The 15053-nt window shown below is 38.2% G+C and overlaps 2 protein-coding genes across 5 annotated transcripts; both read left to right on the forward strand.

The window, feature by feature from the left end:
• Window positions 1–245: 245 nt before the first annotated feature.
• On the forward strand, window positions 246–5404 carry LOC149001337 (glucan endo-1,3-beta-glucosidase 4-like). 4 transcript variants are annotated; one of them, XM_089136895.1, is made up of 6 exons: window positions 246–511; window positions 793–849; window positions 2838–2968; window positions 3329–4576; window positions 4813–4840; window positions 4924–5404. In XM_089136895.1, exons 3-6 carry the CDS (start codon window positions 2902–2904, stop codon window positions 5066–5068), a joined length of 1488 nt encoding a protein of 495 aa, XP_088993021.1. In that variant the 5' UTR covers window positions 246–511; window positions 793–849; window positions 2838–2901; the 3' UTR covers window positions 5069–5404. The 4 variants fall into 4 exon arrangements, with proteins under 4 accessions (XP_088993021.1, XP_088993019.1, XP_088993022.1 ...); XM_089136893.1 differs by having other exon boundaries at window positions 247–511; window positions 2858–2968; XM_089136896.1 differs by having other exon boundaries at window positions 511–568.
• Window positions 5405–9424: 4020 nt separating this feature from the next.
• Window positions 9425–14556, forward strand: FUS9 (Ubiquitin-conjugating enzyme family protein). Its single transcript, XM_089136897.1, has 4 exons — window positions 9425–9897; window positions 12050–12120; window positions 13587–13734; window positions 13821–14556. The coding sequence occupies exons 1-4, from the start codon at window positions 9687–9689 to the stop codon at window positions 13916–13918; spliced, it is 528 nt and encodes a 175-aa protein (XP_088993023.1). The 5' UTR covers window positions 9425–9686; the 3' UTR covers window positions 13919–14556.
• The last annotated feature ends 497 nt before the right edge of the window (window positions 14557–15053 follow it).

The following is a 15053-nucleotide window of genomic DNA, read 5'->3' on the forward strand; positions in this document are numbered from 1 at the left end:
TTTGGATCCATTTCCAAAGATTAATTACAAAATATAAAATTTAAAAAAAAAAAAAAACAAAAATGGAAACCAGTAGTGATACGCCGATACCCATGTTAAATACTTTAGCTCTGCCTGGTTGTGGTAATTTGAACACCAAGCGCTCCACTTTCTGACCGTTCCTTTATGTAAAAGTGTTAAATACTTGGGCCCTTTCATGACTTTCAACCTTTCCAGTGTCTTTTGAGCTTATAGTAATGCAACTAAAGCAAAAACAGAACAAAGAAAAAAGAACAAAGGAGAATTTCCAAAAGCAAAGTCTCTTCAATTCATCATTTCCTTTCTGCTTCTTAGAGAAATGAACGCCATAAATTTCGATACAACTGGAGAGCAACTGTAGTGCTTTTCTTACTATTGAAAATTTACTTGCTTAGAAACAATGTATAAAACAAAAAAAAGCAGCAGCTCATTGTTTTTTGCTGCTATAATAATATGTGGGCAAGATTCAAAGGAAGAAACTAAGGTTTTTAAGGTATTTCTTCTGTACATTTTTCTCCTTTCTTCCGATAAGCTACTGGGCTCAGTTCAGGTTAATCTACCTTAGTTCATCTGATGTTTTAACTGAAATCAAGTGCTTTTTTATGTTTTAAATTCATCTTTTGGCTATTCTACATCCGAATATATCTTCATCCTAAGAGTGGAGCAAGATTTGTTTTTGGGTTCTAAATCTGTTGCTACAACAAAGTCTCTCTAAATTCTTTTTTGGGTACTTGTTAATGTACTTGGTTTTGTCCCAAACGAATTTCTCTGCAGATTTGACGGTGAACTTGTAAATTAGCTATAGCTTTTCAGCTGAGGAAGTCAGATCAGGTACTTCTTTATCTTTTTTCTATGTTGATGTTCTTCTCTTTTCTGCATATCTGCCCATTTTGTTTTCTGATGTTTGGTGGAGTTTTAGTTTTCTGGTTGTACGAGTTAGGGTTATTCTTCTAGACTTGACCTGCATCTAGTGTTATTTCTCGTTTTTGTTTTAATCTTCGAAACTCTTCTAGCTCTTGCTTCGTTAGCTTTTCCATTTTGATAAAAATGCTGAGTTCAGGCTTATGCGTTCCTTTCTGAGTGTAAGAAGCTAAGTACGATTCAATGTAAGTTCAGCTTCATTGGCTTACTTGCATTGTCGAAGAAAAAAATTTGGTGAGTTGCGGTATCGAAGTGTTACTGTGTCATGATGATACTCTGGAAATGCTGATTCCTATAAAATTTGCTGAAAGCAGACTTTAAAGTATTTAGGCTCATGATGGATTCCTCATGTAATTAGTCAGTTGGTGATCCTCTTGTTTTGGATCTTGCACTATGTAGTTTTTCTGAAATCTTGCGTTTTACAAATGAACTTGTATTTGTGTTCATTCTCTTTTTGTACATTGGTGTCTTTATATCTTGAATCGTCTGCAATTTTTCTGCCTTGTGATGTATAAAAACCTCAAATCTTTAAAAGCTTAACATTTTTGTCACTCAATGACCTGACACTAGTTCTGTTATGCAGGACAATGAACTTAATATTTGTTATGTTCCATTTAGCTTTCTATTTCTTTTATATGTTTCGGTTGCTGAGTTATCATGTTTCTACTTGGGAGACTTGATCTTCTCAGGTTTTAATCCTGGAAAAGAGGAATTGTCTAACATCATATGTCATTTCTCTCTTCAATGTCTTCTTATGTGCGTATGAGTTGGGCAAGTCACATAATCTCTTTACAGTTATGCTTGTGCTCCTCTGTATTAGTGTCTTCCAGTTCCAAGTTTCAAGGTGCTTTTTTTCATTTTATCCTGCAGAACATCATCATCCTTTGTCAATTTTAATGCTATTGTTTTATCTTGCGAATTGTGGGTTTTCTCTTTATTTATCTTTTCTGTTGAAGCTTAATTCTTTCTTGGTGCATTTGTCCTTTTGTTATTGTAGAAACCATAAGATTGAATCTCAGAATCAAGTGTCACCGTTTTTCTGGTTGTGTATGAAGAAAAAATTTCTGGTCTTGATGGCTGGACCATAATTCAATGAACATGATCGTGCAAATGGGTGAAGCAACAGAAAAAATCTTAGAAGGATTTTTATGCCTCTAGTATGTCTATTAAAGCTATTGTATTGTGCTGGAGCTGTTCATGTGAGCTTTAACGACAACAAGAAGCTTATCCCAACTAAATGGGGTCAGCTACAAGAAATTTTTCAGACACATAGTATTTATTGCTACAAAGCATTTGTTCTAATGCATCTTTTTTGTCACATGATCAGCTGGTCATTTTCTATCTTTATAGAATTTATCTTCTTTCTACATGATAAACTCAGCATGCCAAGGTGCCTGTTAAAAGTCATTGCTGTCTGGCTTTGGTTGACCTTGCAGCATTTAATTTGTCATTTGGTTATCCTATCTGAGTTCTATTTATGGCCTGTCTCTCATCTTTTGAGCTGTTTGTTTTGAAAATACGCTGCAAACCAGCAATGAATTTTGTCGCTGCCATCAGAGCCATGGTTCAAGAGTTCAGGATTAGTTCCTGCCAATTTCAATTGCAAGTCTTGTTCCTGTCTACCCAGAATTTTCCAGAACCCTAGGAATGTTACACTGGGTTGGCTGACCATGCTCAGCATGCTCAGTCAAAGTTGGGATTGGGCTTGAGAAATCTGCTCCCAATTCCTTACCCCGTGTTTGGTACAATATTGAACGTGTTACTCTACTTGTTGGTAAAATGCCATATGGTTTAATGTCCGTTCATATTGGCAAATTATGATTATTTTTAGTTGAAGTTGATGCCTGCATATGAGTACCTTAATAGATTTTTTTTTGTATATGGAAAATATCATGCAGTTCTGGTTCTGCCTCTGCAGAGAACGACATCTTTGGAAGTTTAATTTGGAAAGTCTGAGGTCAAATGAAGCCTGAAAAATGGAAAGGAAGAGTGTTTTTGCTCCTAACCTTCATGTTTTATGATGTGTCAGGTATTTCAGTGTGCTTCTTATGAACACTTTTAGCACATGTTGCTGCTTTTCATTTTTTCTCCCATTTCAGTAATCTGCAACCTGATGTTCTCACTGAACTATAACTTATCTTCCAGTTTTAGATGACCTTGAACCTCTTTGAACTGTCTAGAATATTGTTTTACAAGTAAGAAGGGTACAAAGATGAATTTCATTACTTCCTTGAAAATTGTTACACAATTATTTATTTTTGAAAGACAAGAACTTATTTTAGAACTAAACAGTGTGTCTGAAACATATTGTAGTATTCAACGATCTAGTGCATTGAGCAATGTTGAGTTTTTGTTGTCTTTTCCTGAATTGTATCCTTTGAACTTACAGGTGCCTTCATAGGGATAAACATTGGCACTGATCTCAGCAGTTTGCCATCTGCTTTGGATGTGGTGTCTACCCTTAAAGCTCATCAAGTTACTCATGTCCGTCTCTACAATGCAGACCATCAGATGTTGAATGCCCTTGCAGGCACCGGCATTGAAGTCATGGTGGGGGTCACTAATAAGGAGGTGTTAGGGATTGGAGAATCACCAGCAGTTGCAGCAGCCTGGGTAAATAAGAATGTTGTAGCTTACGTGCCACAAACCAATATCACAGCCATTGCTGTTGGTAGCGAGGTGCTGAGTTCAATACCCAATGCTTCTCCTGTACTGGTTCCAGCCATGAACTACCTTCATAATGCCCTAGTTGCTTCTAATCTCAGTTCCCAAGTCAAAGTTTCGAGTCCACAGTCTATGGATATTATTCCTAGGCCTTTCCCTCCCTCGACTGCAACCTTCAATTCCACATGGAATTCCACCATGTTCCAAATCCTCCGATTTTTAAAGAACACGAAGTCCTTCTATATGTTAAATGCCTACCCTTATTATGGTTACACAAAAGGAAATGGCATCTTTCCCATTGAATATGCTCTGTTTAAACCACTTTCTCGAACCAAACAGATAGTTGATCCCAATACTCTTTTTCTCTATAACAGCATGTTTGACTCCATGGTTGATGCCACTTATTACTCTATGGATGCACTCAATTTTTCTGGTATTCCTGTCCTGGTGACAGAATCAGGCTGGCCTTGGCTAGGTGGATCAGATGAGCCTGATGCGACTCTTGGGAATGCACAGACATACAACAACAACTTGATCCGTCGAGTTCTCAACAATTCAGGTCCTCCTAGCCGTCCAACTATACCTATCAGCACGTACATTTATGAGATGTTCAATGAAGACCAACGACCAGGGCCTACATCTGAGAAAAACTGGGGCACCTTTTTCACAAATGGGTCATTGGTGTATCCTCTAAGTCTGGCTTCTTCATCTCAACTTACTAGTAGCTCCTCACGTGTATTCTGTGTGGCAAGACAAGATGCAGATTCTGATTCATTGCAGGCTGGATTGAACTGGGCTTGTGGGCAAGGACAGTCAAATTGTACTGCTATTCAAGCGGGGAAACCATGCTACAATCCTGACACTCTCCAGAACCATGCCTCTTATGCTTACAATGATTATTTTCATAAGATGAAGAGTGTTGGTGGGACCTGTGATTTTGGTGGTACAGCCACAGTTACCAATGTTGATCCCAGTAAGATCCCAATTCTTCTTGTAATATCTTTTCCCTACTAAATTTTTATAGAGAGAGAGAGAACCCTGCAGTAAACAGTTTTCTGAAAAATCATGAACTTCAGAGTTGTTATATCTTCTTTTTCTTGCTGTCTAGTTTGACCATTTATAATTTCTTTACACACCTTTTTTGTGTTGAATTTAGACCACCCTTTTTTATGTACTCTATTTGTTTCTGATGGTACATACACTTTGCAGGCTATGGTTCATGTATTTTTGCTGGAAGGTGAGCAGTCTTGAATTTCTCTTCTCCTAGAAAATCTTAATGTTTTCATATGCATGCTCTAAACATGTGATTTTATGTTGCAGTTCTGGCTCAAACTCAAGCACATTAGCAACTCCAACTGCTTTTGGACCCATGCCCTCGATTGATGTGGGTTCAACTTCAACCCTGCAAGTTTCTGAGATCGTGTGTCTGATCCTGGAACTGGCGCTTATTCTTACTCTTGTCTGATTCAGAGGGAGCACACGTTATCAATTTTTGCCTCTGCTTATATTAAATATGACACAGTACTATGGAGGTAGCAATGCTGTAAAGAGTTGAGAGAGATGTAGTGTATTTAGCCTAAGGAATACTCAACCATGGTTGAATGCTTATTCTTTTGTTCTTACTTCTTCTGTTGATCATTTTTGTGTTTTTACCACTTTCTCTTTGCAACTTTTTGGATTCTAATTCTGTAATCGTTGGTAAATTCAGTGAACTTTGCTACGAATATCTCTTGTTTTGCTTGCATTTTTTTCGTGGCAGTTCACTTTCATGGCTTAGACCAGAGATACGTGCATACAAATCAAATTTATATACAGCAGCACCTTATGTATTTATGTAATACGGATGGACTATAATTTTGGGGGGGGGGGGGGGGGGGAGTAAAAGTAGAGAGAGGATACCCTAGGCAAGGGGTGGGCAGTGCAATGTTTGGTGGGCCATAGTTATAGTCTGAAGAATTGACAAACTGCCTCTTTAACCCCTCTTTCTGTGTTCCGGTCAATATATCTAACATTGTTGAGGATATTAAAGTTTTTCTTAAGAGCCTGACTTTTTCGTTTTAGAGCTCATTTCCAAGGCGGCAAATTGTGTCACCGATGCTCTAGCTAGGAAGGCGTCATCTATGGTAATCATGATGATGGGGGAGTAAAAGAAGAGAGAGGATACCCTAAGCAAGGAGTGGGCGGTGCAATGTTTGGTGAGCCATAGTTATAGTTTGAGGAATTGACAAACTGCCTCCTTAACCCCTCCTTTTGTGTTCCGGCCAATATATCTAACATTGTTGAGGATATTAAAGTTTTTCTTAGCGGGCCTGACTCTTTTGTTTTAGAGCCCATTTCTAGGGCGGCAAACTGTGTCGGCTGTCGCTGATGCTCTAGCTGGGGAGGCATTATCTGTGGCAATCATGATAATCTTGCCTAATTTCACTACGTGGCTTCTTGATCTTTGTAATCAGGACATCATTAGTCCTTCTTGCCCGTTTCAATGAAATTCTCTTACCAAAGAAAAAAAGAAGTTATAGTCTGAGATCAAGGTATTGTAACAATATACCAACAAAAATGATTTAGATAAGTAAAAATTGAATTTCTTGGAACTGGACAGGGCACTCCAACTCAGGAATCAAGGTGACTTGATCGAAACTTTTAGGAATGAGATTATTGAAAAGAACTCTCGCATCACTGTATATGTAGGCATATGCACAAAGCTACAAAGTAACTTGAGTTTCTAGTGTTTGCTCTACCATGTCATTCAAGCCAACGGTAGTGGTGTAAAGTAGAGTTCACTATTCAAAGAAAAAGAAAATAAAAATAAAAATAATAAAAATAAATGCAAGTGTCATCAATGCATTGGTATAAATGTTTGGTCAAAAATACTTCAAAACCTTAGTCTTTGGTCCCTTTACTCTGTGAATGGTTTTGCTTAAAAGAGAGGTGTACTTAAAATATATAAGGTGAATATTTGATTGAGATATATGCTTAGTCTCAAGAATCAATATGGGATAATAAAGTTCAAGTGTGGGGGATTTTAAATCAATGGTGAGAAAAATTGTCATAGCTATTGATCATGTATGAGTACTAACTAATTGTTAAAGTTGGAATTTGCAATGTTTTATTTTGAGCAAAATTGGAATTTTTGGTTGTATATTCTCTACAAACATCCACGAGAGAAAACTCGTCATCTAGGGTTAACCTAGTGGTTTAAAGCTTGTTACACATACTAAGTGTAACCATGATTCATATCAAAGTGAGTTAGGATTTTATTTTGTTGCATTAATTGTCTTTTTTGCATTTGTTATTTTTTTTATTATTGCTTGAGGACAAGCTTAGTCTAAGTGTGGGGGAATTCTGATGAACACATTTATGTGTAAAATCTTAGGGCATAAAACATGCATTTTATACACTTAAAGTGAAGCTACCTTGGGATTTATATTGTTTTTGCAGATTTTAGGATTTTTCAAGATTTAAGCAAATATTTGGAGTTTTGGGTATGAAACATGCAATTTTACACGTCAAGAGGTCCGTTCAAATTCTCAATTGCGAAAATGGGACTGATTTGGAGCATGATGGGCTAGAAATGTGATTATGGTCCATTAAATGTTGAGGTTCATTTTTCTTTAGGTCTACCAATTGTAGATCTAGATCATTCTAAATCTAGTTGTTAGGTTTGGTTAAAATTGAAGTTGCATTACATAGAAATTGAACCTAAACATTCAATCTAGAAATTAGAATCACACAAAGCAATCAAATAAAACTAGAGAAAGCCTAAATAAACTAAAGAAAAAAGAAAGTATGCTTCTCCAAAGCTCCAAAAAACATTCTCTCTTGTTAGAATATGCTCTCATTTTATAGAATAAATTTCTAGATTACATGGGACATAGTTTGAATCAAATTCGAGTTCCTATCTTGACTCAACCAAGAAGGGTTTTGGCATACTAATCGGACTGACTTAGAGTGATCAAATGCACAATTCCACCCGTTGGATTTGAGGATCAAGAAGTCGTGAAGCTCTCCTCAAGAAATCAGCTTGATCGGACATCGGATGACCATTCAATGAAGGGCTAGATCAAAATTGGACAAAAACACTCAAAAACAGAATTATTTTTCCTCTTTTTCCTTATTTGATCAAGTCCCAAATAGGAAATAAAATATTGAAACATACAAGTACTCATTCTCTCCATGTTTTTGACTTGAGGGAGCTTTTAGAGTACACTATAACTTGATAAACATGACCTTCCTTTATGGAGTGGAATAAAATCCAGCTTCTTTCCACTCCTTGGCTGCTTCCTTCAGCCTTGGCTTTGCCCAGCCTTAATGAAAGTATTTACCAAAAAAAAAAAAAGAATAATAAAATCCAACTTGGTTCCATTAGGACTCTCTTTACAGAATTTCCAATAATACCTCTGTAGATTTGATTGATAATTTTTAATCTCAGCTGTAGATCATAATTTGCTTCTTTATTTTTAAAATATTTTGGAGTTAGCCCATAATTACATATCTAGCCCATCATGCTCCAGATCAGACCCATTTTCGCACTTGAGAATTTGAACAGACCTCTTGACATGTATAATTGTATGTTTCATACCCAAAACTCCAAATGACTATTTAAATATTGAAAAATCCTAAAATCTGCAAAAACAACATAAAATCTAAGGTAACTCCACTCTAAGTGTGTAAAATGCATGTTTTATGTCCTAAGATTTCACACATAAATGTGCTTATTAGTAAGACTATATAAAAATATTGTCCTCTTGGAGTTTGCTTGTGCAAAGGCCCTGGCTGGCTGTCATATTAAATTGATATTTTGAAGTGGTACAACCGTTGGGAAGTACAAGATCAAGGAATGTGGCACAAAAGAAGCAACGAATGTGAGTCTTTTATGCAGAAGGAAGGAGCCCGGGAAGGGGAAGACGGGGAAAGGACGGAAACAGACGAGACGACAAAGCCCGGCCGGAGCGCGACGGGGAACAGGACCGCGAGGGAACGCCAAAACCACCGGAACAAGGGACAAAGGACGGCCGGAGGGAATGACGACCCGGAAGCGGGGCGCGGAACGAGGAGGGGGGAAGGGAAGAAGCGGGAAGGAGGAGGCGACCAAAACAAACGGGGGAGCCACAAGAACGCGGAGACCGGCACGAGGGCAACGACGCGACGCCCCAAAAGATGGGGAACCAACAACCACGACACGACCCCGGCAGGGCGGGCGCGCCACGGGGCCGCCAACCCCCGCCAACCCGACGGAGCAACTGGCCAGAAAAGTGCGACCCAAGCAGGTAGGGGCCCGGACTCCCAAGGGGCGTCCGGCGGGAGCACCGTCCGAAATTTCGTTCCTTGACTATGATGGAGGTAGGTTAAAGCTCATAACACGCTTTCACAAGTTTGGATCTTTTACTGACATAAAGAAAAAATTTTCAATTCATGAAATTAGATTAATGTCGCGTTTTCAATCTAAAAATAAAAATTCATTTGAACGAGAAAAAAAAATTTCTACATTTTAAAATTTTTATAATTTTTTTTTTTTATTTTATTTTTAGATTGAACACCGTGTCAGGCAGGCTAAGTGTTCCTAGCCGCCTATGGGTGGGTGTATGACCTGCCATCTATGGAGTCCGGATCCTCAACCCGTCAGCTTTACCACCACAAGTTACATGAGGACAGGGGTTGGATGATGGGATTTTTTAAAAATATTTTTACCTGTGGGGCCCACTGATTTTGTGGTGGTAAAACCGTTTGGCCTGACGGGGTGATGTTACGGATTCTCATCTATGTCCTATCTGAACATTTGCTCGTTGGCCCATAAATGGCTTCAAATCAGTTGAATCGGATCAATTCCAATTCCACTTAGGGTTTATTTGAAGCCGATTCTGTTTTATCAATTCCCGTCTTGGTTCACTGCAGAACTACAATTTGGATTCACGGTTTTTAAACTCGGGGTCCGACTGGAGCTTGTGCCGATTCCGTTGGATGTCCACAGCAGAACTAGAATTTGGATTCACACCTTCAGAATTTCAGATTTCGTCGTCTGCTACTCTCACTGTCCCACTGACACTCGAATCAAACAGTATTGAATTACGTATGAGACATCAGCAATGAACTACCCGAGCTCGTCAGGCGGACGAACAACACCAGCAGCTGTAGGAGGAGGACGGGCATGGCCATCCACCACAACGGTGTCCGCTTCAGGGAAGCGTATACAGAAGGAGATGATGGATTTTAACCTGAACCCTCCTGAGGATTGCGCCGCCGGCCCCAAAGGCGACAGTCTCTACCAGTGGGTCGCCACCATCATTGGCCCTCCAGGTGGGTTCCCCTCTCTCATTTCTCTCTGTTTTTGTGAGATGTACAGGTACCGTTAGAGATTTGCTGGATATTCCAAAGAGTTTATTATGTTGAATCCTAGCACGTCGCTAAGTTCCACTTCAGGAGCAAATTTCAGGATTAATTATCGCTTTTTTAAATTTGATGCGCTCATTCTTTTTAGTCCTTTGTGTTATGTATGAAACATAAATTCTCCCCCCCCCCCCTAAAACAAGAAAATCTTGATATATTGCACACTGATTCAGTAACGAAATTGCTTTTTTTTTTTCTTTTATTTATTTATTTATTGAATTTCATTGCCTATTGTTCTTATTGTTGGATGGTTCGTCCAACATGAAGATGGTTTACTTAAGTTGTTATTTCAGTGTCCATTGACGTCTGCTATTGTTGGTAATGCTCATGATTGATGAAGATTTCATTTTTTTTTTGTTTTTCTAAATATATTCTTGTTATTCCAAGCATGGAGAAGATCTATTTTAACTAATTTACCAAAAAAAAGATCTTGTTTTGACATTGGACACTTTTCAAAAATCCAATGATGGGAGTTGGAAAGTTTCATCTCCATATGGGTAGACGATCCAGACTCCAAGCTGGAGTTCTTGATTTGTATACTCCAACTTGAGGGGGAGTGATTGGATCTCAGGATGGTCAAGATATCATGGATAATCTTGGCCATGTGCAGTTCAGGAGTTACCTAGTATAGTGTACTTTCTATTTTCCTTATTGCTTAGTTGAATAGGTAAAACTCATATAAATGTGACATTCTGCCTTTTGCCTTCTCCTCCTTTTTCTTCTTCTTCTTCTTCTTCAATCTTGTTCATTCTTCTTCTTCTTTGTCAATTTTCTTTAGGTCCCTAGGCTGATTACAGGCACTGAAATCCTAACAGGCCTTATATTGAAAATCGTAATGTCAACACATAGGAGAGCATTAAAAATGGTTATGGATCTTTCGCTATTAGGACAACATAGATCTTTTGATATCATAACTTGGGTTTGATATTTTGTTTTAGTAAATTGAATATCTATTCCAAGTTAACAAGCATACATTTTCATGGCTTCACCTCCATCTAACTTGCCCTTGTTTTTTTAACTTATCTTTGTTTAAAAGAGTTCAAAATTTGTGGCAGATGAAACTTGATAACCACTTACTAAGCAATGTTCTTGTGGTGGTCAATTACAGACTTGTTAATGCTTGTGCTAATGAATGATGAATCTGGAAACAGATTAAAGATGTGAAATTTTGTTCCTTATGTGATTTTAAAAATCATGTAAGCATGATTGGGAATCTATAATTATTGGTTGAGTGCCTTGGACTTGAATCATCGCAGTTGCATGAGGCATGGAAAGCATGTGCTGCATCATCTGCTGGAGTTCTGCTGTTTTCTTTTCAAGTGCTTCAAAGATAGCTGCAGAGGGTGTTCCTGTGGAGCATGTTTGGGATTCGAGGGATTTCTCTTTTACAATATTAATATGTTATACCCTATTACTATATCGTGCTCAGCTATAACTCTTTCTACGAGTGGAGGTTTTTTTGGCTTAAAGATTAGAAAGAATATATTAATAAGAGTAGGAAAAAATTACAAAATTAACATCACCCAAATGGATACAAAAGACGGAAAAAGAAACACCAATAGATAAGGAACTCACCTTCCGAATTGCTAGTGGCGGTGAAATCTTATCCCAACAAGGCTAGGTAAATTATGTAAACTTGAATCTTGGCATGCGAAAGCATCCTTCGTCAGCTTTTCTTGGTTGTGACTTGTGAGACAATAAGGTGGGGTTTTGTTTTCTTTTTTCATTTCCCATAAGATGGGAAAGGGCCTGGGGTATCATAGTCACAATATAAAACTTCCAATGACCTGTGGACATTAATTATAAAAGGGCAAACCAGGTGCCAAAGCTTCTGCAGAAGCAGATTCCGAGGGGCAATTTTCCTACACAACCTAACCCAGCAATCTTTGCTGGGAGGCTGTTTCGATGTCTTGATCTTAGGCTGCAACTATGGTCCCCTGACCTTTACACCGAGGCCCGCCCCTATGGACATCAGTTATCTGACTTGGAAATGCTCTCTTTTTCCCCCTCTTTTTGGTTAAGGAAAAATCTTTATTTAATTTCTGTGTCTTATTGTTTCCAGGGCCCTACGAAGGTGGAATTTTTTTCCTTGACATTACGTTCCCACACGAGTACCCATTCAAACCTCCCAAGGTATGCCTGATAGATTCCAAAGTTTGAGAGGTTATATTTATATTAAACTCTGGCCATTTTGGACATTATTGTACATGTCAGGAGAAATCACTGTGTGGTTGTCTCATTCCTGACTTTTGAATGGAACCAAGATAAAGCATTGAAGACCAGGTCATTGTTCCTTTTTTTTTTTTTTTTTTTTTTTTTTTTTGGGGGGGGGGTGTTGTTGGGGGGAGGGGTGAGAGAAATGCTAATGTTAAATTTTTAATTCATTTTGACATTGAGCCAAATAACCAGTAATGCTTATATATCCTTTGATTGTGAGCTGGCATCAGCTGATAAATGAATTACAGGGTTAGTCTCCACAGGAGATACTGCCTAATCTCTAATGTAGTTATGGAAAATATATTTGGGAGGACATAACTTTCAACCCATCTCTCTTATATCTACTCGGCATAACTTGGCAATGTTTTATTACCTGATTAAACAATAATCCCTATATATGCTGTGGTTGTAAGATGAAATTACTTAATAAAGCATTTACGTGTCTAGCTTTGACAGGTGATACGCGTCTAGGATTATTGGAGTTGGTGTAACTTGGGCAAGGTTTTGTTCTGATTAACCCACTTATTTTGACCTTATGGCCGGCTAGAGCGTGGTTCAGGCAGGTAGCATATTGGGGTGTCTGTGACTCTGTTTGCAAGAAGTAAACTTCACTAGTTTCCTTCTTCTGTTGTCATTTGAAATATTGGTGTACATTATGCATTGGACTAGTTCTATGTACTCCAAATGTTTGCTGGAAGGTTTTCCTGTGCTGGATCATTGATAAACAGGAATGCTGTCCTGCATTGAAACATTTTATTGTATAAGCAAGGACTGCCACTGAAATGTATCAGCTTCAAAATTCTCATGTTAGTTGATTAAGATTTTGTCTCAAAAACTAGCTTGAGTGGCAGGTATTGTGAGACCCAACGTCTGGGCCCATTGAGCATGTTATATTTTGCTACCTCCATAGCACCATATGACCTGGTACATCTGTGGCTTATTTAGTTTTCTTATTCTTGCTGTTGTTTTTTATATAAATGTTGATTGTACCCAGTGCATGTCTGCATCTATGAATTTGTTAGTCATACTGGACAGAACATTTTAGCCATGTGCAGTACTCCTTTTTTTTTCTTTTTCTTTCTCTCTGATGGTTCTTTCTCTGTGATGTCTTGGTTAGATTGTTAAGTAATCTGAAGAACACTCTAATGTCAATTATTCACCCAAAAAAAAAAAAAGAAGACAGCTGTGTACGACTGTAGTTCAGTTAGATAGTTTGTTATTGCTGAAAGACATCTGTAATCTATTTTATATAATTATAAGTTCTGGTTCTTTGTTTCTGTTGGAGAATCCATTCCTGTATTCATACAGAAGTACGTTCCCTGTCTAGGTTACATCTAATACTTGAATTTAATCTCTTGTTTCTCTCTTTTCTTGGGCTTTAGGTGGTTTTCATGACCCGAATCTACCACTGCAATATTGATTCTTCTGGCAATCCTGGTGTGGACATCTTGAAGGATGGTTGGAGTCCTGCTCTTACAATCTCAAAGGTGCTACAAGACATGAGGTCAATATTCATCAATCCAGACCCATGTAAGTTCTAACTGCCAAATTTCCTCTGGACGTGTTCCAGGAGATAATTGTCTTGCTATACCTCTAACTAAAACTTGTCATTGCAGATAACCCTTCAGTCCCGGGGATTGCCCACTTGTACCTGACAGACAGAGCTAAGCATGATGAGGTGGCGGCAGAGTGGACCATGCGCTTTGCTAGGTAAAAGGTTCTAAATCAGGAGAAGCGTATCAAGAATTGTAAACATGTGAATTTGCAGTAGCTGCAGGTTTTTTCCCTGTTCTGTTTCAATGTCATGGACATCTTCATGTGATTTCTAGGGTATGTGGCCAAATATGTGTTACTTTACATTGTAACTGCCATACTTTCATGTCCATGACAAGGAGCTCTTTGTTTTCAATGTTTCTCATGTACTCAAACTGAGCAAGATAGTGGGATCTTCTTGCGTATGAATGGACCTGCAGTGTTGTGTATTAATTCCTGGGTTCCCCCATAATTGAAATATCTAAGCTTTAGATATGAAAGTAAAAAGCGTGAAGAGGTTGCTGTTTGATATTGATGGCTGACATATACTGGAGAATAATGCTATGGAATAATCAATTCTGAAAGAAATGCCTAAAAAAGTTATGGTTTGGTTGCAAAAGTGATTTCCTCACCTTTACCAGAATCTTGATTCTTTGATCCCCTACTTGTTCATCTAGCTGATATTGTGCTTGTTCTGGTGAGCTAGTACTATTAATCTCTAATAGATCTAAAAACTATGTAAAATTGGTTTGGTGAACTTATGCAAAATTTCTATACGATTTATTGTTGAAACTTTGTTGTTTCATTGGAACTTACCAACCCTGTGCCTGAGACAGAAGTCAGGAGTAAGTATTAAGCAAGGGGGAACACTTGAACGTACCTTGAATACAGAACAGGAAAATGAACTGTCACCGTCCATGATAATGCAGTGCCTGAGATCCACTGTGCCCTCATAAGGTGGAGATGGTGTTCTTTACCATTTCAAAAATGAATCTGATCGGTTGAGTTTAGCCAATTTGAGTCCGGATCAACGGTGGCTGATTTCAATTCAACATGACCGATTATAGGGTTTTTGGGATCAATTCTAGTCATTTCTGATCTAATCTTGGATCCAAATCGACAGGGACAAATTTCATATATGATTTCATGTTCCTAATAACTAGTGGCTATGGCAGGATTTATATCAGCCTGGGTCGAATATCGGTCTGAATCATCAAGGAATTAGCGAGAGTTGTATTGACGAATCTGATCCAAATTCTTGAAAACCAGGATGTTGGTGGGGTAGAATACAATCACATCCAGTTGTTTGGTATCAT

Source organism: Hakea prostrata, chromosome 10 (genome assembly GCF_041222555.1).
Source record: "Hakea prostrata isolate BN-2017 chromosome 10, UWA_Hpros_2, whole genome shotgun sequence".
NCBI lineage: Eukaryota > Viridiplantae > Streptophyta > Magnoliopsida > Proteales > Proteaceae > Hakea > Hakea prostrata.

Bases quoted from the DNA above. Each gene is read 5' to 3' on its own strand.
- LOC149001337 (XM_089136895.1), top strand. From the start codon at position 2,902: ATGAAGCCTGAAAAATGGAAAGGAAGAGTGTTTTTGCTCCTAACCTTC. The intron at 2,969-3,328 runs GTATTTCAGTGT...TTGAACTTACAG, and splicing joins CATGTTTTATGATGTGTCAG to GTGCCTTCATAGGGATAAAC. The intron at 4,841-4,923 runs GTGAGCAGTCTT...TTTATGTTGCAG, and splicing joins TCATGTATTTTTGCTGGAAG to TTCTGGCTCAAACTCAAGCA.
- FUS9 (XM_089136897.1), top strand. From the start codon at position 9,687: ATGAACTACCCGAGCTCGTCAGGCGGACGAACAACACCAGCAGCTGTA. The intron at 9,898-12,049 runs GTGGGTTCCCCT...TATTGTTTCCAG, and splicing joins CACCATCATTGGCCCTCCAG to GGCCCTACGAAGGTGGAATT. The intron at 12,121-13,586 runs GTATGCCTGATA...CTTGGGCTTTAG, and splicing joins ACCCATTCAAACCTCCCAAG to GTGGTTTTCATGACCCGAAT.